General features: G+C 35.9%; 1 protein-coding gene across 1 annotated transcript in view; it reads right to left on the reverse strand.

Annotated features, from left to right (window-relative positions):
* Positions 1–5,968: 5,968 nt before the first annotated feature.
* The window catches only part of CALCR (calcitonin receptor), a 93,554-nt gene continuing 73,735 nt past the window's right edge, over positions 5,969–25,787 (reverse strand). Inside the window, exons 8-13 of the mRNA XM_053466426.1 lie at positions 19,587–19,740; positions 16,986–17,046; positions 16,831–16,897; positions 12,194–12,412; positions 11,245–11,286; positions 5,969–6,671 (exon numbers count right to left, since the gene is read on the reverse strand). Coding sequence (XP_053322401.1) covers positions 6,450–6,671; positions 11,245–11,286; positions 12,194–12,412; positions 16,831–16,897; positions 16,986–17,046; positions 19,587–19,740 — 765 coding nt within the window. The 3' untranslated portion in view covers positions 5,969–6,449. The remainder of the gene's footprint in view (positions 6,672–11,244; positions 11,287–12,193; positions 12,413–16,830; positions 16,898–16,985; positions 17,047–19,586; positions 19,741–25,787) is intronic.

Consider the following 25,787-nt stretch of genomic DNA (forward strand, 5'->3'; position numbering starts at 1 on the left):
ATATAACGTTTGGTGTTAATGTGACTTTCACAGCGTACCACAAATACATTTCTTTTTTGTCCTGTCTTATATTATATAGACGCCCCGTCGCGCACCCGCGCCTCCCATTTCGTGGGATAACGTTGTGGACATAGCACCTAGAATGCATTTCTATCCCAAATGTTTCTGTGAATATTGTATTAATACATATTTTTGTCCTGTTTAGCTATTTAAATCTGTAAGTACCTAAAGTGAGTACTTTATCCTGAATCAAATGAACTGTGTCAATGATTATCACAACTAGGTTAAGATATATTTTGCTAAGAACACTAGAATAGAACAATTAAAGAAAAGTAACATTTTGGCATTGTCTTTATATTAACCATTGTGTTTTGATTCATGTGATAATATATTCTTTGTTGACTAACTAGTACCTGTAAACTCCATTGGATTGCAGCGTAGACAATTTCCATTGCTTTCAATTTAGCTTTTTATGCAGATGAAATCTAGACTCTGCAGCTCCTTATTTCAGTTTCGGGAAATAGCTGAATTGAAAACCATGCGTGCTCCACCAACTTTAACAGCAATTAAAGCTTCGACGGGTCAATAAATGAAGCCCACAATATGGCCTTTGTCTCGGCGCACTAATACCTACCATAAAAGGTTTAACAGACAAAATATTATAGGAATGGGGAAAGAAATCATCCGCTAACAAGAAAATGAATGTTGACTTATTGATCTAGCACATGCTGTTGACATATTGAGATCAGAGCTTCCTATGGGAAATTGCCACCAAATTGCAAGGCCTAGACAGAGTCAAGACTACAGTTTCTAAGAAGTCTATAGTTTCACGTTAACAACATCCATTACATTAATATATATTTTCATACATTATCATTTAAATAGTATAGCTTTTTGCACTTTTATTAATACATTTTCATAATGTATATGATAATGCAAATAGATAATACAAGGTCTGACAGCTATAGGAAAGTTTAATAGCAACATTAATGCAATCATAGAAACTTAATTAGAACTTCATTAATTATAAGCTGATCTAAATTGGATCTTCTAACATAGTGATTGTAGCATAGATTAAATAATCACCCTGGGATTTTTGTTGAACTTTGATCTTTGGAGCTGTCATCAGTAATCATGAATGGCTAATCATTTATATACTGCGTTATCTGTTCCCAGTTTCTTAAATTTAGGCTAATTATACCAATCTAGCTTTTAACCAGCAATATCTTTCAAGGCCCTTATCTACGTCAATTAAAAACACTGCCAATACTTGACTTTGGGTGACACTAGTACATTAGGTCTTTCTTTTGAAACAAAACTCATAATCTATCACTTGAACAATGAAGTTGTAGAAATAAAAATTAGAAGGAAAGACTAAGGGATCATATATATATATATATATATATATATACCTTGGAGGAAAGAAGAGAGAGGGGTATATACATTTGAATATTGTTACTATTGTTACTATTATTATTGTAATTATAATTATCTTGTATTTATAGAGCGCCAACAATTTACGCAGCACTTCTAACAATTGACCGACTAAGACAAACCGATACATTAGGTGGAGAGAGCCCGGCTCGCAAGCTTACAATCTTGAGGGAATGGGGTGACAAACATAAGGCACGGAGAAAGGGTGAGAGGTAGTGTGGTGGTTGTATCCATGACACGGAAGTTCTAGCAGCTAAGATAGTGTGGCTTCTCTGAAGAAAAAATATGTAAAATAATGTAGAAAAAGTACAAGAGGGGAGTAAAAAGGTCATAATCTAAAACTATAGGGTCGGAGGCTTAGATCTAACGTAAGAAAGTATTTCTGTGATAGATAAGTTTAACAACCTTCCAGAAGAAGTGGAAGAGGCTAATACCAAAGGGACTTTAAACATAATTACGGCTTATGGATATTCTTTATACAAAGTTTATACAGTTTGAATCTTTACAGAAGGAAACCAGATGGGCCGAATGCTGTTAAAATTATGCTGTAAAAGTATTTGCTGTAAAAATCTGTGTTTCTATTTTATATGTTGATTGCTGAAGATGCCAATTACAACCTAGACTCCAAGCAACAGAGCTACCCCTTAGTATGAACTCATGGGTAAGAGGTCACTAATCTTTGCCCTCCTCAAATTCCAGCGCAAGGGGAGCACAAATCATACACGACACAGAACAAAAGTTAAAATGCCTGTCTAGATGAAACTGCAGCAAAATCACACTTTGTTTAAGAAGATGAAATCAAATCCTTATTTAGTTATTTTACTAATAAAATATGAATACATGAAAAATTATACCATAATGATACAAATTTGCCTACACATGCATTAAAAGTGTTTATTTACATGAACAGCTAGGCATAAATGACACCTGGAAGAGCAGAAGATGTATTCTGAATTATAAAAAGATAGAGACCAGTGGCATAGTATTCATAGAACTAATCAGTTCCAGCAATGGTATGGGCCTATTTGTCTTTAATCAGAGGTCAGATTTATTTCTTTCCATTTGCCATCTGAAGTCACTACGGAATGACAGTCAAATGATTATTGATTTCTAGTCTTCCTGCACTCCATCTGTCAACAATCTAGGACGACAAGAGAAGAGCAATATGTATCACCATGTCTGTAATTACTTTCCGACTCTCTATTACTGTTTCTTTTGTAGGACCAACCCATGGAACAAAAAACCAAGAAGCAATTTTATTCAATATGCCAAAATAGCCATTACATATGATATTAATTTTCATTATATAACTATTATTGATATTAAAGGCAGACTCTGGCATATTATGCTAGAGGCTGCCTTTAATATCAATTGGGGCTTTTATGAGCTTTCCCTAGTGGGCCTCCAATCCAAGTTGGATCTGCCACGGTGCAATAGGAGCGGAGGGGCTGTCTGAGGTCACGATTACCTGGTTTGGGCCACAAGATTTTGGGTTAGACTTGACTATATTGGTACAAGAACACAACTCAAAAGGGGGATATTAAATATAGTATTCTTCCAGATATAAAAACTCATAATAACATGGAGGGCACTGCTAAATATCTTACTGCATATTTATATATTTATATAAAGGCAAATAAAACTAGGGCACTGAATAGAAAGGCAAATTGACAGTACAGGACATAAAATCATATTAAAAAATACTTCTTGGTTCTTTGTATTACACCCTGAACAGATATGTGTCTTTAAAGGTGTAATATACATATATACATACATATACATAAGTTATGGTGGGTAAAGGTGATGGAAAACCCTTCCACTAAAATTAAGGGGGTAGTAGAAGTATTATTAAACACTCATCTACAGACACCAGACAAGCCAGAAGGCTTGTTTTTCCCGTAGAAATCTCATGGTGCTGATAAAAATGCAAATAAGGTCAACAATAATCACCTTTTGCCTCTATATCCACTTTATACATGGATCCCTTGAAAGTAATTAATGGGCCCTGGCCTTCTGGCGGGATCCGGATGGCCCCCCGCAGAAAAAAAAAGCTGTCCATGAGTGGTGATCTTGCTATTTGTTTAAAGGCTGTCCTGTACAGCGGGCAATTACTTTCAAGGGATGATGTAGAGGCAAAGGGTGATCATTGTTAATCTTATTTGCATGCGCCTACCCAGAATCCAAAAATAAGCCGACTGATATCTGTAGATGAGTGTTTAATAATGCTTCTACTAACCGTACATTTATATATATATATATATATATATATATATATATATAATACTGTGAAGGAGCACAAGTAATGAGATCTTTCTACGACCAAGATCTCGTGGTGGACTGCCTCATAAACAGTCACGGTACACAGAAATTGAAAGCTGCCCAGTGTTGGTGGAAAGAAGCAAAATTATTCATGCTCCAGGATATTTGTCGATTTGCTAATATGATTGATAAAAGATGTATTGTAAATATTTGCCTCTTGAAATTGTGGTGTTATAATGTAAAAGCATACTGGGGGTTTCCGGTCTCTTCCACTGATATTCTGCACACCTATCATAATCTCCCTTGTGGCCACTATCCACATTTGTAATTTTTATTCTGGCAACATCTGTAGGAAATATCATATTTGTGCATCTGAAAATAATTACTGTATTATTACAAAATCAATTGGTCTCAAGATTCTTTCACAGTCACTACGCAGACCATCTGCTAACACTTCTCATATTATTGTAAGCAAAAAATATGCAATATTATTTAAATAGTAAACATTTTATATAATAAACCTTTAGCTTAATCAAATGTAAGAAAGTTTTGCATGGTTGTCAAGAATAATTTCATTGACTTTAAAAAGATAAAACAATGGGCTTGATGTAAATTCCAAAGTTTTTCAAAATGCTAAATTGAGAGGCAAAGTTATACTACAGTATATGTCTGATTAATTGTACTAATGGGAGAATATAAAGTAATTTAAAGCAAACATGTTATTAATCCCTTTTTATTTATTAGAAATCCAGATGTTCTTATTGAGCAGGGCGTACTTTCTTTGAACATTCTAGAAATACACAACAATTTCCATATTGTGATATTTTCTTTTTATTTATCAAACAAAAATATTTGGCCTTTGAATATACTTCACAACTAAAACAGTGTAAAATATTGTATTTAACTAATTCTTTAAATAAAAAATGATTGGTTTGTCACTGAATGATCTACAACCCAATTCGTTGCCTTTCACTCAGTCTTAATTATCAGCAAGAAAATATTTTTTGTGATCTTAACAATGAACAACAAACATGCAGATAAATACATCACAGCAGCTACTACATGTAATGGTATAAATATTTAATGTGCTAAATACAAACATAATCATTTATATGATAACAGCTGCAGTTGACACCTGCTAGCAATCAGATTAATGGATATGAAATTAGCCTCCAATCTAAAAAATGTATGATAGTCGTACAAATATTATTACTAAAAATATATTTTTAATGCAACACACACACACACTTGGTTCATTTAATTCACCAATTATCGATTCAAATCAAAAAAGATTGATTTATCCGTGAACAATGGATTCCAATGGGTGGAACAGTCAAAAATAAGAAAAAAGCAGTAATTAAAAAGATTTCAAACATATATTAATATAGACAATGAGAACAATTAAATGGCTGTAGATTTAACAGTAGAACCCGATTAATGTAGTGTTTATAATACTGTAGCCCTTGAAAATGTGTACTGACACAAATAATAACTTGAAACACCAAAACGTAATATCAGAAGCTAACACGGGATTCTAAGCGCTGCAAAGTGACTGAATCTCAAACAAAAATTAAATTAGCTTCAAACTTTTACAAAAATAGGATAATATAATATGGTAGTATAGTTAGGTTTACAGAAAACTGGTATATTTAATATAGAAATATACATATTATATATATTAATCTCTGAGAGCCATTTTAATATTTCTTTCCTCTTGATATTGTCGATAATTACATTTGTGTAACCTTATATTGAAAAATAAGTAACCTTTCTTTTATACAACCTATAAAATAACTTACATATCTTTTTGTAAAGCTGCCGTACTTTGAGTATATTGATACAAAGACTTAGTTTTTCCACTATTCATTGTTATTGATACATAGGAATATCTGCAGAAGAAAAGTCATTCTTTTTAACTCTTTCATTCCTAGCAAAAGAGTGCCAATTCAAGCAAATTCATTATTTCATTACATAGTAACAGAATCAACGCATTTCACTTCACCCCATCATTTTCAATGATATTTCTAAACAGATGTTACATGAATATTTTTAGCTTAAAGGGATGTTATTGAAGTTATATTAACTAGCAATCTACTGTGTATGTTATTAATGTACAATCAACATAAAGGGAGAAAAAAAACATATAAAGCATCACAAAAAAGAGAAACAAGAGAAAAAAAAATTAAATCATACCCTAGCACCTAATTCTTCAAACTGTGTGCTGTGCTTTTCAAAGAATTGATTGGAGGAAGGACAATTTGGTTATGCAAATGACCTCATAAATAATAAATAGTTAATATGTAAGGAAAAATCAGACATTGCAGTAGGTATTTTAACCTATAGTCAAAGGTCCCATCAATTGCACATAAAGGATACGCTCCAACAAGACATACAGCATAGAATTATCTTTGTATCTAAACTAGCTTTAGATAACCATCTCCTGTACTATGTTTAAGGAAACCTCTTTAACCCCTTCAGCGGCAAAACACTGGAAGAGTTGATGTCACTCTGATTAATAAAACCTTTTTTTTTTTTTTTTTTTACTTTCACATTCTCTGGATATGCCCAGATTTTTTTTGCTGCAGAATCCATTATTATTTATCTAAAAATACAAAGCAGAATGAAAAGCTATACGGTGTTCATCTTATGTCCAGAGTCTGTGTCATGGCTCCTTACTGTAAGTGACCTTATTGAGACTTGTGTTGAAGGCTTTTGTTTCCAAAAAAGGAACAGAACTTTGTTATTATCCCAAATGATCATTCATAGGAGTCCCCTGAATTCAGTGCAGTGATTTCAGAATCATCTGTGTATTTGCCATTTAATTGTTCACTGTTGGAATCGTGATTGTAGAGGTAAATGGGGACTTCTGTTATGGACGTAGCTGTATAGGATGTAGAACGCATGGAGCAGTGTTCTCGACGCCTCTGACCCAGCTGTGTTTTGTATTGCATCCACTGTCTCTTAAGAGCTCCTTGAACCTAGAAAATGAAGATAAAGATTTGATTTAGAATATACTATCCCGTAAACAATCCTTTTCTCTGGACAATTAGAATATATTATTATGTGCAGTAAAACAACATACTTACTGGCACCAATTTTACTATTTTCAGGTTGTTTCACTGAGCTCAAAAATAAAGTAAAATATTCAGGCAATTTGTTGAAATTAGCATCTATAAATGAAAGCTAAGGGTCATGGTGACCTTTTTACAACATAATGGAAGAACCCTTCTCTCTGCAGTGTGGGTAGTATTAATTTATTGTGTTGGTGCGATTAGTATTTTAAATAATAATAAGTAATAACGTACAAGAAACTTGGCACGTTTGTAGCAGCAGAAGAGGTCATTGATTTTTACTCTACCACAAAAATAAGCAACATTGCAACCTTGGTAGATCTCTGTCCACCCATGAAGAAGATTTAGCAAGGTGGAAATGTTGTCAACGAATCAGCACTCAAGGTTATTTAATGAGAAACACAAGACAAATACCAAAAGTCAAAGAAACTGCTAAAACTCATAACAAATTGTACTAAATCTAATTCTTGCTGTAAATTTAGGGACCTGGCCAAGTTATATAGTAATTCGGGGATATTGGAGATTAGGCATGTTATCTAATCTTCTCCTGCTCAGTTTAATTGCTTTAATGAGTGACCTTATAAAACAGTAGTACTGATTAGGCATAGATGTAATGTACAGAAGTTTTACTTTACTGAGAGGTGGCAGATTAGTGGAACAGCCTCCTAGTAGAGGAAATACAGTGAGGGAATTTAAACATGGATGAGGTAGATTTATGGTAACCTTGTTATGAAAACAATACAATACCTATTAAGATCTGAAGTTTTTTTTACAGCAGAAATATGAAACAGGTGATTCTTGGAATTAAAACAATGAACAACGGCCCTAAAAGTGTCCAAAACCATGCAGTGATGTACAACATGAATGGTGCTGGGGGATGAGGTGGAATTTAGAAAGCTCACTGGGCTGGGAAATCCCTAGGCTAATTTTGATATCAGACGCCCTTTCTTCCTCACATCCTAGCATACACAGACTGCTTTATATTAATTCCAAATAAAGAATCAACCTTTTCCAGAAAGTAAAACGAATGTCATCCAAGATTACCAAAGTCAGATGTCTAAAACATTCAGATTATGTCTGTGGGTAATTTATGCCACTGCACGACTATAATCCTCCAGGGCTTTTTGTACCTCAGAAGCATATCTGTATTTATTTATGAATTCCAGGTTAGCGGGTTTCATTTTAGTGCCACAGTGAATACAGTGAAAAAGTCAATCTCTATTTCCTGTATGCCTCGTAGGGAACATTACAGTTTTACTGGTGACTGGCCTTTGGAAACGAACATACTGTCTACAAAAATGAGCAATGCGTATTTCAATGCACATGAGTATGTGAGTATGTATGTTTGAGTGATCGTGTGTCCACTTGAGGTGTTACTCTGTGGATTTCACACAGGGTGAGGATGGCTTAAACCTATTCTTTTGGGACTCAACGTCTTAAGGTGCTCAACATCTCTAAAACTCATCCCTGCACCAATTTCACTTGTAAGTTCATCTGTGTCACCTTATCATATATCAAATAAGTTCAGTGTAAAAGTAAAGACTGCACCAGCCACAACGCAAACAAATCCCTTTCTTATATATTTAAGATTGTATGGAGGGCTGTTGGGTTTGCAGTGTTAGAGGGCATAGTATTATTCTGGCTCAAGACATCATGCAGATCCGTCACCACTAGCAGTAATCAAATAAATATAAAGTATATGTACCACATATGCAAGAATACATACATATATTGACTATAATAAAATCATATTTAGCACAGCATGTGAATTATTGGGCAATATTATAGGGCTTGTCCATATATATATATATATATACATATACACACACACACGGGTTTTGGGTCATTTAGCTGTTTTCGTGGAAAACAAAGAAGTTTCTAGCTGTGCTAATATAATTGCAAAAGGGTCAATTAGCCTTTTAAACTACAACTTGGATTAGCGAACACAACGTGCCGTTAAAACACAGGAGTGATGGGAGTGATAAAGGCTCTCTGTACGCCTATGAAGATATTCTGTTAAAAATCAGCCATTTACATCTACATTAGTCATTTACAACATTAACAATGATGGTGTGGCTATTGGATCTCTTACCCTAGTTTTGTCTAAAGGCTGTCTTGTACAACGTGCTATAAAATTCAAGGGATCCATGTATAAAGTGGATATAGAGACAAAAGGTGATTATTGTTAACCTTATCTGCATGTGCCTACCCAGAATCCCTTGTGGCTGTAGCAGCATCATGAGATTTCTGAGGTAAAAACAAGCCTTCTGGCTTGTCTGGTGTATGTAGATGAGTGTTTAATAATGCTTCTGCTACCCCCTTAATTTTAAGTGGAAGGGTTTTCCATCACCTTTACCCACCATAACTTATGTAATGGTATTTCTTGGCTACCCCAAGCCTCAAGTCTCAAGTATTAAGCCAGCACCACACCCTTATGCTGATGAGTTCCATTAAGGCTGAAGCAGCCAGGCTTTATTGTTATTTGACAAGGTGCTCACAGTTTAAGGGGGACCCCTGGGTTCCTCACAGAAGTTCAAGGGGGGACTGCTGGGCCCTGGCTTTTTAACAGGGTCTGGATGGTCCCCCACAGAAGTTTATGGGGGATGTTTGAGCCCTGGCCTTCTGGCAGGGTCTGGATGGTTCCTCCATAGAAGTTCAATTGGGACCCCTGGCCTTTGTGCGGGATCTGGATGGTCTCCCACAGAAGTTCAAGGGGGAAATGCTGGTCCCTGGCCTTCTGGATAGTCCCACACAGGAAAAAAAAACAAAAACTGTCCATGAATGGTGGTCTGGCTACTACACCTCTTACCAGAGTTATGTCTAAAGGCTGTCTTGTACAGCAAGCAAATACTTCCATGTATAAAGTGGATATAGAGGCAAAAGGTTATTATTGCTGACCTTATTTGCATGCGCCTACCCAGAATCCCTTGTGGTTGTGGCAGTACCATGAGATTTCTGAGAGAAAAACAGGCCTTCTGGCTTGTCTGGTGTCTGTAGATGAGGGTTTAATAATACTTCTACTACCCTTTAATTTACCAAAGAAAACCGCCTAGCACTGTTCATGAGGGAACTATTTTGCTAATAAATTACAATTGCTTGCAACAATATAATTTTGCAGAAACAATCCTGCAATTTAATAAATTGCCAGACTGGTCTTTGTTCTCAGTAACTGGTGGAAAAAACTGTACAAATAATGCTGTAATCTATACAGATGAACCAATTCACAGTCTGGTAGGGCTGCATCACACTGATAAGTAACTAAAAAATACCCAAGCAGGTTTTTATAACCTCTAAAAGCATTTTTAGACTTAAGATGTCTTGAAACATGTTTTTTTTTGCCGAAAGATCTGATTATGAAAAGGTTAATAGCCCACAGTCATTTGGGTGTATTTGCAAGTGAAAAGCATAATCGTGACGCACATTCTATGATTAATCAGGAAATAAATAATATCCAGTTTAATGCAGTTTAGGTCAGAAGTAGTTGGTGCCACAATATGGCTATTGCATTACTAAAATGTTCAGTACAGTTCAAACTCTCTATATATAACAGAAAGTACGTTTTACAACAAATTAATATAAAACCAGAATAAAATTATGTATTAAATTACAGGGAAAACACCATCAAATAAAAACTTACTGAAAAACTTTTCACTTCACTTCATAAATATTAGCATTAGACTTATTTGTGACCGGTTATTAGAACTCAGCATATCTTCAATTATAAAAAGGGTTATAAATAAAACTGTAAAGCAGTGAATTATGCCTATAATTTAAGTTCTTGATTGCCACTGGACTAAAAGTCAATAAGAGCTTATGGGTAAAGATGAATCATCTGGGGTGGCTAGGGAGATAACCAAGGTTGTTATTGATCACTTGTTGTAAGGATAGTGAGAATGATTTAGAAAGGCTTTTTTAATGAGTGATCAATAACTACAATCATTGTCCGGTGTCAGATTGAGAAAAATATGGGATTTAATGGTTGTACAAGAGATGACAATGAGAAGAGATTTTAAGAGGAAGGCCATCAGATTGTTTGTGCATCGGAAGCTTGAGGTTGGTTGGTTTCACTGAAAAACCTCTCTTCCTCCGACAATGATTAAATCTCAGTTTATCTAAATTCGTTTTACTTGTTTTGTCTTGTATTATGGAGTTGCTCATTGTTTATTATTGCATAACATTTGTGTATCGGACCCTAATGAATTCTGGGTACATCTTATTTACTTCTTATTTACTGTATTGGCAATTGATTTCCTGGAAGCTAAAACATAACTTGATAACAGACTGAAAAAAGTGCACATTTTTTTTAATATTTTTATCACCTACTGCTTTAGAATGTGTTTCCAGAATGTAGTGGGGAAAATATTCCATAAAGAATATTTTTCACCATAGATGTTTGGAGCTTGAACCAAAATGTCCTCAATCATAACATGTTATTAATATATATATATATATACACGCACGCACAAATAACAAACCTTACCTCTCCATTGAAGAAGCAGAATATTGTTGCAACAAGTAAACCCTAAAAAAAAATTATAACTTTATGAAATGTATATTATAATCACATCCTTATCGTCAATCTATGTGACATAATGTCCACTTAGATGCAGTAGTTGTTTTTTTTTAATTGAACTGCAAGTTATAAGGTTCTTCCCATTTACAGTCTGCGTTCATGAAAAACTCTAAATATAAAGCCAGTTTAGGCATGTAGTTCTAATAAATTATACTGAATTGTTTTATTATTTGCATGTTTTAGCTTCATATTTTCAGGCCCATGTGCCTTAATTACAGTTTAAGATATGAAAAGTAACATTGGCCGACCTTCTGCTTTCTTACATAAGTCCACTATAAATACCTTTTCATGTACTGACTTTTCTATGAAATTACTCATATTGGTAGTTAATTCAGATGAACTAAACATTTTCAAAAAAATAAGTCCCTTTTTAGAAAAAAATATTTTGAATATAAGTACTGTTCTAATCTACACAGGAACCTAAATGTTTTTGTTCGGGATCATTGTCACACAGAAAAGGGAATTTCGACCATTTTCACAAACTGTTTGTTTTGTACGAATTCTTTTTTCGAATTTCTCAACATATAAAAAGGTGTAAAGATACAGAAGCTCTAGGGACCTTAAATGTCTCTCCTTTTATATTCCAGAAGAAAATACCCCAAAACTGATGTAACCTGATATCTTTACCTATGCTTGCCCAATAAACGTTATCATCAGTTTAAGGCTTAATTTTCCCTTGGGCTAATGCGGCTATACCCGTTTTCATATGTGCATAAACGATACTAATGCTAGTTAAAAAAACCAAACAAATAGGCTTTAATATTAATAATCTGATATCTGGTCATAGAGTTTGTTAGTGAAAGGATTAAATAAAATATTGTTTCAAATATGTGTGTTCACGTTACATCCATCATACCTGGTAATGCATTAATATGTTCATTATGTAGTCATAGATTTCTCCGGCAAGTCGATTTTCTGGTCTCCATGGAAAGATAACAAACTGAATTCCTAACAATGGCACCAGTATTAAAGTTGCCCTGACTGCTTTCATGTACATGTTGGATTCTGTCCGATGAGTATCTCTTAACTTTGTGACCAGTACTAGTACTATGTTAAGAAGAAAGAACAAGTTTACCTGGAAAAAGAAGAGTTTAATGTTAGGATTTGCATGTTAAACCTGTTGCCACTAACTAATATGATGTTAACCTCATAGCGTTACTTTATATTACAAAAATAATAGATAGTGTACATTTGTTAGTTTGCATTTTGATAATTTTGGACTTCATTTTGGACTATATGACCTCAAACTGATCATGGAATCTATACAACCCCATGAAAACAGGTGAGATAGTACAATCTGAACTGTTCAAAATAATACTTTCCAAAACCTTCAACAAGATTCATGTTAAAATCCTTGTAATTCTATTTTACATCCTAAACATATATTTATTGTAGTTCTGCTGTTTCTTGTGTGACATAAATAGCTCTTGGTGTTGGTTACATATAAAAAGCTACAGTGCTTATTAACACTTGAAAAGTAACCAAAGTCAGTAGGTGGCAGTTAAAGGTCATAAGGTCACAGTTTCAAATGGAAAAGGCCTTTTAATGGGCCTAGGGCCAGACTGTGGACAATGAGACAGCCCAGGCACTTTAAGGTCAAAGGCTTAAAATTACATAAGTGCAGCCACAGGCTGGATATGACAAGTCGCACGTTATGTTTCTCTGCTCATATCCAGACGGTGGACGTACAGCGACAGATCGGGTGTATATGGAGAAATGTCAGCAAGCAGCCAAGCAGGCATTTCCCAGGTGTGCTAGATGGCCAGTTCTGGTATGAATGGGTCTGTGGTGGTCTATTTATTTGGTGGTCAATGATTTTGCTGTTGCTTCTGAAGTCATTTTTTTGTATTTAAGATTATTATACAAAACTGATTATGATAAAACAAACATTTTGTGCCTGTTTTGACAAAGGCACATTATTCAGAGAGTCTATAAGCAGTACTGCGACGCAGCGCAGGGCAATACACGTTACAGTAAGACTTCAGTTTACGGAAAGCTCAGTGATATACGGTTGCTTCTCAAGTCATAGCACAGAAAACATCCCCAGAATGACCAGGCGCCTACATTGCAGACCAAGGGGAGAATGCTACAGATACATAGGGAATTGACATGTGTTACGGATACCCAGTAAAAAGAGCTTTGCAGCTGTCAACTACCTTCACGTCAATTTTTTGACTGATGAAATGCTATTAGGGATACACCTTCAAACATTATTTAAACAGAAATACAATATAATTGTCATATGCTCCTGAAAACAATAAAATATGTTACATTTTGTAAGGAAGTCATAATAAAGCTCGGTCTGTCTTGGAGATATGCAAATGAGAATACGCACACTGGGATCATTTACATATTTCTGACAGACATCTCTGATTGCTATAAAAAAACCATTATGTGGAGAAATGGCAGAATTCAGAAAATGCAGATGTGCCCAAACAAAAGTATTAACTTATAAATTGTTTTTCTGAGGGTTGGCAATTAGTCTGTTACCAAACCTTACCAGTCGCTTCTCTAATATAAAACCATGCATTCCAAGTTCTCCATCAATTGTGACTCAAGCTATATTACTTGTCAGCATATGTTAATGGTTTAAAAAAAATGGTGGTTTACAGGTAACTTGCATCTAGTAGATGAGTAAAATCTTGAAAGATGGCCGCTATATAGCCGTATTATAACGTAGCAATTTAACATTGGCCAGAACCTGATAAAATGGACATCTTATCTATTTTGTTGCCCTCAGTGGTCTTACAAAATTGGGCACTAATAGCAAATCCCTTATTTATGTAAAGTAAGGCTCAAAAAATTATTTGTATTGAAGTAAAATATTTACACACTAAAGGAAGCGTTGACAGAGTCTTTGGTCAAAGTTGTTAGTTTTTATGGGTCAACATATAAGCTAAACAGAAGGAAACAATCTGCTGCCATCTGAAGGACCACTGGGCATTTGTATAATGCATTTTTTTCTATGCTGACCCAATAAAAAAGTATTATTTAATACTCTTATACAACTATATCAACATACCTATTCGGAGCCTTCCCTTGCGGGGAGTGACCACTGAGGTCAGTGGGCGGTCCTTTGACATCGGTGGGTGCAGTCAATGGGGATTCCCACTGACGTTGGGGGGCATTCTCGATGACATCAGGGGCATTCCCGCTGATGTCAGTGGGTGTTCCCGCAGACATCGTGGGAAACCTCCCTATTGAAGGGGGGGAAAGGGTGTGGAGTGAGCTGTGTCAACACCCCCCCCCGTGCTCCAGAAGATTCAGGTGTTGACCTGGAGATCATTGACTGCAGCAGGGTCAATCCCGGAGTGTTCCCAGGCATGTATATTAATTCTCTTTACAGGAGAGTTTTCAGGAGAGTTGTGGTTTCAGCCTCAGGGTAGCCCCTCATAATCCACAGTGTAGTGAAGGAGTTGAAACCATAATTGTCCTGCCAACTATCCTTTAATAAAAAGACTTCTAAAGGCACTTGCATACACATGAAACTTTAAAGGCATTATAGCTATTGACAGCCCAACAGTAGTGCCGAATCTATTTAAGACATGTAATTTCCTATTCATCTATTTTTCCTGGGCAGTTTTTCTTATGTCTGCAGCTAAATGTTTAGACATTATAAAAAATCCCCCAAAATCCCACATAATCCTTTATTTAACCATTCTGAAATTAAATTTCCAGATGTATATCTTGAATGACAGCCATGCTTATGGGATGCATACCGAAATCATGTCAATAAGTGGATTGAAATTAACCTTGTGTAAATACAAATTAATTAAAAGATAATATTCAGGAATATGTTAATAAATAATAGTATGTGTTCTATCCTTGAACACATGAAAACATGCTACAAATTCTGTTTGACGCTCTACCAAAATGTTTTTTTGCTGGAAAATAGGGTTGAAAATTATTATCCACAAGTAAAGAAAGGATTTGTACATACAATGCAATAAGGTGGTTCAAACACAGCATTTTATAAAGTTGACGAAGACTTTGCACAACAATTAAATAAATCGAGATGAGATCTACATTACAATATTCACATTATAATACGGTAGAGGTGCAAGGACAGAATGATACTTCAAGCAAGACTTGCTGCAGTAGTTTCCATAGACATAAGTAAAGATAAAATCCATGTAGATAACCCGTATAATATATTATGCATTAAAAAGAGACCTGTGCAAAACTATGCACAACATTCTCATTTAAAATACTGACTGTATAAAAAATGGGTTCAGTTCAATGAGTTAACTAAATATAGTCAGAAAATAGAGAACGACCATTCTACGCACAGTATTAACGTAGCCCCAGACTAGAAGCAAAAGAACGACTGCCCTCAGCCAAAATGCATGTAATCACTAAGTATCTGTGTCACATAATCACACCACGGCTAAACCGATTAACCTCCAACTAGATTATAGGGAAAATATAAAACAATGTTGGAACACACCGTTGACACATGTGACACACTGATTACAGCCAATCTAGGGTGGGAAACTGACAACAACCATCCCCAAATAACACAGTATATAAATGTCTGCAAAGCCGTTGCCTGTGTATGACTGTTCTATGAGCTACAACACAGGGATAAGGAGCGGAAGATATCTAGAGAGAGAGTGAAAGAGACAGACAAAGTTTACACTGGAGGTATTTTAAAGTATATAAGAATTACACATAATATGCCGTTCAACATATTGCACATTTTAAACTTTTATTTGAACAATGTGATTGTGAGAGAGGAGGTCACCAGAAGCTCCACCATTTTGGCTGAAGTTCACACAAGGTTATCTTAGGGCAAAATGTGATGCTTCCGGGGATGTCCTCTTTATGATCCTCCAGTCAGGGGTAGAGGATGGCGCTGGAAGCTCTGCCATTTTGGCCAAAGTTCACACAGGGCTATCTTATGGCAAAATGGCAGAGCTTCCAGTGACGTCCTCTACCCCAATCCTCCAATCAGGGGAGAAGAATTCACCAGAAGCTTTGCCATTTTGCCAAAAGTTCACACAAGGTCATCTTAGGACAAAATGGTGGTGCTTCCAGCAACATGCGCTCCTCAATCTTCCAGTCACTGGAAGCTCTGCCATTTTGGCTTAAGTTCACCAAGAGGTCATGTTCACAGAGATGCAGATGAAGAAAGAAAAGAGAAGAAAGAAGAGAGAAGAACAAGAAGAAGCTGTGATATGTGAAAGCGATTGGCAGAGAAAGTAGGGAGACATTCAGAGAGTGGGAGCGAAAGAGCCTGAGTTTTTTGATTGATGGAATATGCAAATTTTGTTAACTTTGCAATTTGTACTAATCTGAATGCACAATTCTACTAAATATAACGATGGAGAAAGGACAGAAAGTATCAGGTAACATCAGAATGTTCGCTAGGGTTTTGGCAGGGGTGTCATTTCTTAGGGACCTAATGGTAACATATCACATACTCAATACAATAAAAGATGTAATTGGGTTCTTCATATACTTACATAATACAAATAAAAAATGTGTCCTTACCAATAGTGCAGCCATTATAGGGCCATGAACAATGTACAACAGATGTGTTTCCACACTCATCCAACATCTGAAATAGGAAAAGATAAATTATTAGATTAGCAAACAGTGTGTGCATTCAGAAGCACCTTAAGAGTAATATATAATAAATTACTCACTTATCGTTGAAGTACTTTGTTCTGGCAAATGCATGAATAGATGCAGGTACTAACGGAAACCCTAGAATAAGCAATATTTAAAGTTAAAGCTTTATATGGAATGCATCATTGTACTGTAATATTTAAGTTAAACTGTCCAAAAGAAGAAGACAATTGATACGATAAATCAGAATTACTTCAGGTTAAACACAACCAAGACTGTAGTGTTTAGTCAATGTTGCATCCATTAATGAGGCAACATCTGGGTTCAGGGGTGCTAACTGGGAGCTATGATGATCCATTATAATACCAAACATAACCTGCTTTTTTGGTTAGGACTCACCTCCCACCAGGTGCCTTGGCAGGGGAGCCTCATGTTTATCCAATATGCAAATAAGCAGTGGCATATTCTTCATGGAGTGACAGTGGTGTATTCTGGCCCAGCTCCTCTGACACATAACAAAGAGTCTGATTGTCCTCTTGAACAGTCAGGCGCCATGTAGTGCCACTGCTTCAGGGGATCAATGATCTCCCAATGGCCCATTAACAATTTGAAGGACTGCAGAGTCGGCACAGCCTCTACAGTCATTTCTGGGTGGTTCTGCGCTTCATTAAAAGGTGAAGTGCTAGGTTATGGCATCATATCTTAGTAGTAAGGATGATTGCGTGGAGAGGGCAGCTGGCAATGCTACCAGGGATTAGGCCTAGGGACCCATATCCTTGTGCACTTTCGTTCCTCTCCTAATGTCCCTGCCTTCTAAGATTCCCGGGTTGCTTGGTGTGTATTGGTGTATTGCAGTGTTGTCTAGCCCTAAGGTGTGCAATAATGTTTAGCTTAAACAGCAAGGCAAATCACAAGATGTGTTTATAAATGAAATTGTGTAAATACATAATAATTGTGCAAAACAATATGGAAAAAATAGCATGTACACTTAAAGTAGAGTAAAAAAAATCATAAACTAAATAAATAATAATGATATTAGATATAACACCCATGCTGCTAACCTTCCAAAACCTTATTGACAAACTGTAGTCATGATTGTAATAATTGAAGGGCATGGGCCAGACAGACTATAGGTTTAATAACGTGTGAGACTTTTACTTTGATATCCCTACAGAAAAAAGGATTGTCTATATTAAAATGCTGTGTGCATGACGTTCTTGATAGGATATAAAAAAGGACTGTTGGTTTTACATATTTTAACTAAAATGTTTCCCAGTTTAACAGGCTTTTACATTTTATGCAGCTGTAAGCATAAAACAAATCACAGTTTGGGAAATTAATATTTACCCCTTCTTCGTTATCTCTCCTACTCCATGCAATACTTGCTGTCATGTGTAATCATTGAGTCATTTATTCATAATAAAATAAGTCAATGAAAAATTGGCAAAGCCACTAGTTAAAAAGGGATACAATATAACGAAAGACAGTTTAACCCAGATTGTGAACTTTTATTTATACATAAATGGGAGTTTAGCTATACCATTCTGTTGGTTATGTTCATAATTCCTTAGAATACCTAAAGCTCATGGATGCATTTGCAACCCTGACATGGATCCATCAGTGATGACCATTGTCAGGGTTGTTCTGGGTCTGCAAATCCACCTGACATTTTCAATTGTGACTTGGCATTCCTAGTAATATACATCTTCCTGTATTGTTTTCTGTATAGGCTAGCACAAACCAAATGGCTCACTAAGCAGAACAATCAGATTACTGTGCTGAAAAAGCATGACATACAAAAGTAGAACACAGAAAATAAGTCAGTTCTGAGATGTAGCAGCCATGGAACATACATTTTAAGTGGAAAACTGTTGTTAAGAAGCAATTACTTGTTATATTACAATGTGTAGTCTGTAGATGGACCCAATGATTAGGCTACCCAGTGTAGACATTAGGATACCCTTTCCCCCCTCCCTCATTGCTCCTCACTTAAACCTTGTGGCACTCAATTACCACTGGGAATTCACCACCTACTTCACACCAGACACCTAGCAGAGAGTTCTTAGGTAATGACTGTAAGGACCAGCAGTGTAGTGATCCTTGGGCAGTAACACATAAGGGATACCAGTAGCCAACACTGAGGCTAAAACAACAGCAAGGTGAGGACTAAGTGGGGTTTGTTAATATAGGTAAGCAAAGGTACAACACATTAAATCAAGTAATGAAATTAAGAGTGCACCCTAGAGCATCAGTAAAGCTGGCACCTTGGGCATTAAACAATGGAAATTATGGCTTTTCTCATGCCACACAGAAAGAGCACGAGAAAGAAGAGCCAATGAAGAATGACCAAAGTCATCCCGATTGACTACAAGGATCAGAAAACGACCAACCAGTAACAACTATCTTCAAAACTCTACTGAGTTTGCATGTAGTTCAGCATTCAGTAGGTAATAGTAGGAAAAAAGGCTCTTCAGCGTCTGCCTTGACAACAATGCATTATGAACTTCTGGTAAGTATACAACATCCCAGGGAAAGAAAAGCCCTGAAAATTACTTGCATCAAAGGTTTCATTATGAAGCGTTGATTGCCATCTATGATTTCAGTAGTAAAAACAAAACTATTTTACATACAATTAGATGGCTGGTTCAGTTCATTATGGGGTATATTTTATTACTTACCCCATCCCAGAAGATAATACCAATGTAGATGCTGCTCTTCAGCAAACACTGCCACCACAATTAAGGTGTGGAGATATATTCCTTCACAAAGCATCCAGAAGTAATTACACCCAATCATGTATTGTTGGAAAAACTGGAGCACCTTACAGCTCACCTGCAAAAAAAAAACAAAAAACTTTCATTAGAAGGGTATTACAAAATCTAAATAATACATTTTGTAAAGATAAGAAATAAAGGTGATGACTGGAAGCAAAAGGCAAAAGAAAGTGTTGAATTGTGACAATGAGGCAGAATTAAGAGGAAAGATAACTGGATAGAATACAGCTCTAATATTAGCAGGGTATTTCAATGAGAAGCCAAAGCATACAATATTAGCCTTATAGGTGGGCGACTGAATATTACTAACAAAATTGGAGTCTCCAATTGGAAGCCGATACCTTTTATTAAGCCAGTGTAAAAAAGCACATGATTGAAGGACCAAAGAAGACTCATCATTTAAGAGTGACGACTCCTAAGGTCCTGAAGCTTATGTTATTCTCTCCGGTTTATTAAACTAAAATGGTAGCATTGGGATCCTACCATTGGTTTCAACTCCCTGAATTCCTATGCATTACAATGGGCCATCGTTGGCTGGTTTCCCTGAATAATGCACTCAGTGGGGTTACTATTAAGGGATCTCACTGATTTCAATATATTTTATACAGAGCAGCTAAACTCTGAGCACCAACTCACTGGAATTGGGGCTTCATAATGTAATATAAAGTCATTGAGATGAAACTACATTGAGCTGAAACTCTGGCAACTCCATCGTTGGTTAATAAACTCCTATATCTTTTTTCTATGTCGATGCAGCATTGGGCACTTAAGAGAACCTTTTTGTCCTAAGCATAAAGCAAATAAGAAAAGCTTGAAATGTGCAGCTAGAATTAATCATGAACCATTATTTATACATATAATAGATTTACCTAATCTTGATCACATTACAGAAGCTATTCTTATGAGAGATCTAATACATTCTAAAATTAGGTTATAAAGGTTGTCATATTGCAACATCCCCAACAGAAAATGATTATGAATTCACAACAAAAGAGTATTTAAATAATGTTTTCTGTAGCATTTATGATTATTTTTAGTTTCCCAAGTAACATCCTTGCAACTAAGCACAAGAAATGATAATGGAATAATTGAGGTCTTTTTCACAATTTGTTCATATTAACTAGTCTAGACAGTAATTGGCTTTCAGTTTCTAGCATTGTCTTAATTGAAAGTGTCTTTTATTGCTGCTAAAGTCCCAGAGGAGGTTTAGACCAGTCATATATAAAAGAAAAATCAATTTATTATAGAATGCCACCAAAAATAATATTGTAAGTAAAGCCATACGTCATTTTGACAATGACAAAGAATGAATAATGACTATTGTTTTATATTCTAATATATACACTTGTACAGCAATACAATGGGAAATTTGTTTTCCTTTACTAATGCCGCCCAACAGGAGGAAATTTTATGCATTGTACATGAAAACAAAAACTGGTAAAGAATCTGTGCCATTCAATTCCATCTGGGTGTCACTAGACATCTGCCATAATTTCACTTGTAAATAATGCTGTTTATAAACAAAAACAAAATATTAAATAAAGAATACAATCAATATCAATGAGCACTCTATCATATATCAAACATAAAAGTGACCCTGCTGCAAAGTTTGAAAGGTGCTCTTATGATTTGAGACTACATTTCAGGTGTCCATTTATTTATAAATAACACCCTTTTCATCAGACTTAATATTCTAAGGTGTGATTTTCAACTTTTGCCTTTCAAAATGTCCTTGTAAGAGGCTTTCCAAGGGTGCAGTGACTTGGTTTCTATTGGGTACTAAATAAAGCTCCCTTATCTATACATGAGAGGACTGATAGTAATAGTTTACATTAGAGTTGTCAAGTGCAGCTTTAAATCCAGGCTGTCTCCCCCCAAGACTATATATAGTATGTGTGTATGAGAGTCTCTGTAATTACTGTCTTTCTGTAAGAGACAGTGTCTGTATGTGTGAGTGACAATGTGATGGCATGGGCTACCTAAAAATACTGCAGCTTTGACTGAATCAGCAACGCCAGAACATGAATGTGTCCAAACCATCAGCCACCAAAACATAGCTGTGGTTACTGGCAGCTACAGAAATAAATCTTTAGGAATCACTGCTTTTACAAATAAATAAATAAAAAAAAACTAATAATTAATTCTTTGATTCATCCACCATTAAAACCATGGAAATGTGACGCATTTTATGTAATGTTTGATATAATATAGATAATTATATTTTTCCTTAAATATCTTAATTGTGCTAATCTTTACTAAAATATTGTTTTCAAAGATAAACCTGTTTCATTTGTGCCCACAAATAGCCATTGTTTAAAAGTTTGGGTTCACTTATGCATGAAAGAAGATAAATTCTCTTTGCTGTGTACTTTAAAGTTGAACACTGCTAACAATTAATCCTGCGTGGTAACAAAATCAAAGCAAGAACAGACATCCCATTTAAGTGCCCTCATTTGCCAAAATAACAAATTATGTACAAGCATTAGGTATTTTTCTAAATGTTAACATTTATAGTCTAATAAGTCACATTTGTTTTCAATGCATTCTAAAACACAGCAGAATTTGTCTGCTGTCAAACAATGTTGGGTAATGTTATCTCCTACTGGGCAACGCTAACTTGACTTTTCAGCTTAAAGGCAATTTCTGAGAGGTCTTCTATTAAGGATAGTCTAGTATCTCATACAGGAACATCAATAAAGTATGCATATTAAAGTACTTTGTAAGTACATTAATTAAAGGAAGCTGCAGCACACCACCCTCTCTGGTAGTTTTTGGACCCTGATTTGATGCTTGAATAAGCCAATGCCAAGAAAGTACTCCCTGGAACTCTTGTTTCTGCTAGTGCTTGAGATGGCTGGTGAGTACAGAAAGTGTGTACAGTGGCAAAAAGGGGATTTCTTCAGGAAAATGCATCTTCTATAAGAGCTGGTTGGGGTTTTGCATAAATTTGAAAAGGGGAGAAAACAAAAATGTTATTTAGCTTTCATAGGCATTAAAGTGTATGTGATGGCTTCAGTGTCCATTCCAGGTGGCAGTAGGAGAGATGGCTCCACCTATCAGGCTGGAATAAGATAAAAAGGTGAACCTCCCCTTCTTACCCATTGTTGTTCTTGCCTTTTTCAGGTCCCTTGGGGGTGCCAATCTCCTCTCATCCGTTTATGTTTTCAGGTAAACATGTGTGCTGTGTGGGGGTCCTTGGTGGAGCATTCTACCAGTGGACTTCAATGTTACCACCAGCTTACCAGTTTCTCCATAATCTTTGGGCGGGCTGCTGTCATTAAGCTTTTCTCCCATGCAGGTGGTAAATGGTCTCCACCTCTGGGGCCACAGGAGCTCCAGTAGTCCCACCTACTTGGATCTGCAGTCCACATCCTAGGTTCCACGATCCACGTGGATTTTCTCAGGAGACAGGCCATTCTGCCTACTTATTTCATTACATTACACAGATGGAGAGTCTCTTCAATAGACCTTATGTCCAAGCACTTAAGCAGAAGGTAACAACTTTCTTCTCCTTATATTTGCTCGGCTTCCAGAAAAAGCCAACATACTGCTCTCGTACTCGCTAATTCCAAAAATTGCACCTTCCCATACTCAGTTCTATCACATACATCTCCTCCAGGTCTGTTATATTTCCTTTTAGTCCACTGCACTGGTTAAGCTGATGAAGCATTTAAGGAATTATTCCATGTCCTCATCAGTGCCATATGTAAATGTTATTATATAACACACACGCAGTAGAATGCCTTTGCAATTTTACATGCTGGTATGTGGATGGTAAAGAACAGATTATTTTTTTCTATTTAGTTCTACAGATGGAATTATTGACTACAGCTATCTATATGTTGATGAAAAAAGAATGTGTTATAAAAGAAATTTACATTCCTCTTATACATAATAACAGTAATACCTTGTAGCTCTTGCTGCCACTATCTGACATTGCGCTATATTGTAAAACTTACCAAGAACTCCCAAGTTTATATTTACAAGATATTTTCTTAATCTGTATTTGGATGAATTCAGGCAAAAGTCCAATCACAATATGCTTCATACCATCTAGACCTCAGATAATTTAGTTACTCATGTAAATACGGAATGAGTTTTAAAATGTATTAGATCTGCCCATTTCCTAAAGGCTTTGTTCGATCATAAATAACAATCACATTTTTTTTTCTTTGAACAACAATCATGTATTCTATTTTTAATCTTGATTTATACCACATCAAGTTGTGTCCCAAATATAAACAATGGTATCACTTCTACAAGAGCATGTTTAATGTGTAACAGCTGAGAGTAGGATACAGCAGAGATATTTTTTCAGGTCCTATATAACCCCATACAACAAATTATTTTTTGAGACCTATTTAAATAATGTTAATTATACACTTCATTAAACCTGGTAATGAGAAAAGCCACTTCTGCTATATTTTAATTTGTTCTACTCTGCTAAAGTGGTAAAGATTTGACATCTGTCCAGTGTGGTTAAATCCTACATCTAAGTGACTGATTATTTTACACTTTTTCTAATTTAGCCAATCCAGGTCATTCATGCCAATGTTTATTACCACAATTGTATAGTTCACAACTATTAACTTCATTAATCAAAATGAGTATGGTTCTGCCATACAGTCATGTGAAAAAGAAGGTACACCCTTTTTAAAATATATGGTTTTAATAACAATCATCATACCAGGTCTAAAAATTAGGCAAATACAACCTCAGATGAACAACAACACATGACACTTTACAATATTTCATGGTTTATTCAACAAAAATAAAGCCACAATGGAGAAGCCATGTGTGAAAAACTAAGGACACCTTATGATTCAATAGCTTGTAGAAGCACCTCTAGCAGCACTTCACGTAATTGTTTCTGTGTGACTTCATCATTCTCTCACATTGCTGTGGAGAAATGTTGGCCCATTCTTCTCTACAACATTGCTTCAGTTCATTGAGGTTTGCGGGCATTTGTTTCTACACAGCTCTCTTAAGGTCCTGCCACAGCATTACAATCAGGTTGAGGTCTGGACTGGGCTGACAGGGCTATTGCAACACCTTGATCCTTTTTTATTTCATTCATGTTGTTGTAAATTTGCTGGTGTGCTTGGGATCGTTGTTCTGTTGCATGACCCAATTACATCCAAGCTTTAGCTGTCGGACAGATGGCCTCACATTTGACGCTAGAATACTTTGGTATACAGAGGAGTTCATGGCCAACTCAATGACCACAAGGTTCCCAGGTCCTGTGGCTGCAAAACAAGCTCAAATCACCACCCCTCCACCACGGTGCTTGACAGTTGGTAAGGGGTGTTTGTGCTAATATGCTCTGTTTGGTTTTCGCCAAACGTGGCGCTGTGCATTATGGTCAAACATCTCCACTATGGTCACGGCTGTCCAAAGGATATTGTTTCTGAAGTCTTGTGGTTTGTTCAGATGCAACTTCGTTAATCCAATTCGCTTACTCCTGGCAACCCTTCCAAACAAACCATACTTCAGTGTTTTTGTAATTGTACTGTCATGAATATGAATCTGAAGTGTAACTCTGAGGTTCTTTGCTCTGCATGGTCTGACACCCACTCCTGGGAAGATTGGCAACTGTCTTGAATGTTTTCCACTTTTAAATAATCTTTCTCACTGTAGAATGATAGACTTTAAATTGTTTGGAAATAGCCTTAGGAGCCTTCCCAGATTGATTGGCAGCAACAATTGGTTCTCTAAGATCGTTGCTGATGTCTTTCCTCCTTGGCATTGTGTTAACACACACCAGCAAACTACTAAAGCTTTGGCTTTTATAGAGGTGGTCACACTTGCTGATGATCAATCAAAAGCATTTGATTAACAGCACCTGTGCTATTTAGCATCTTAATTCTTATGGAAGCAATAGGGGTATACTTAATTTTTCACACATGGCTTCTCCATTTTGGCTTTACTTTTGTTGAATAAATCACGACACAATGTAATATGTCATGTGTTGTTTTTTATCTGAGGTATTTGTTCAGTTATGTAAAACCATAGAATTCAAAGAGAGTGTACCTTCTTTTTCACACCACTGTAGGTTGATCATCAGTAAACTATGGCATGAGGACATGTGCATACCAGGTGGCCATA

This window comes from Spea bombifrons, chromosome 5, assembly GCF_027358695.1.
Source record: "Spea bombifrons isolate aSpeBom1 chromosome 5, aSpeBom1.2.pri, whole genome shotgun sequence".
NCBI lineage: Eukaryota > Metazoa > Chordata > Amphibia > Anura > Pelobatidae > Spea > Spea bombifrons.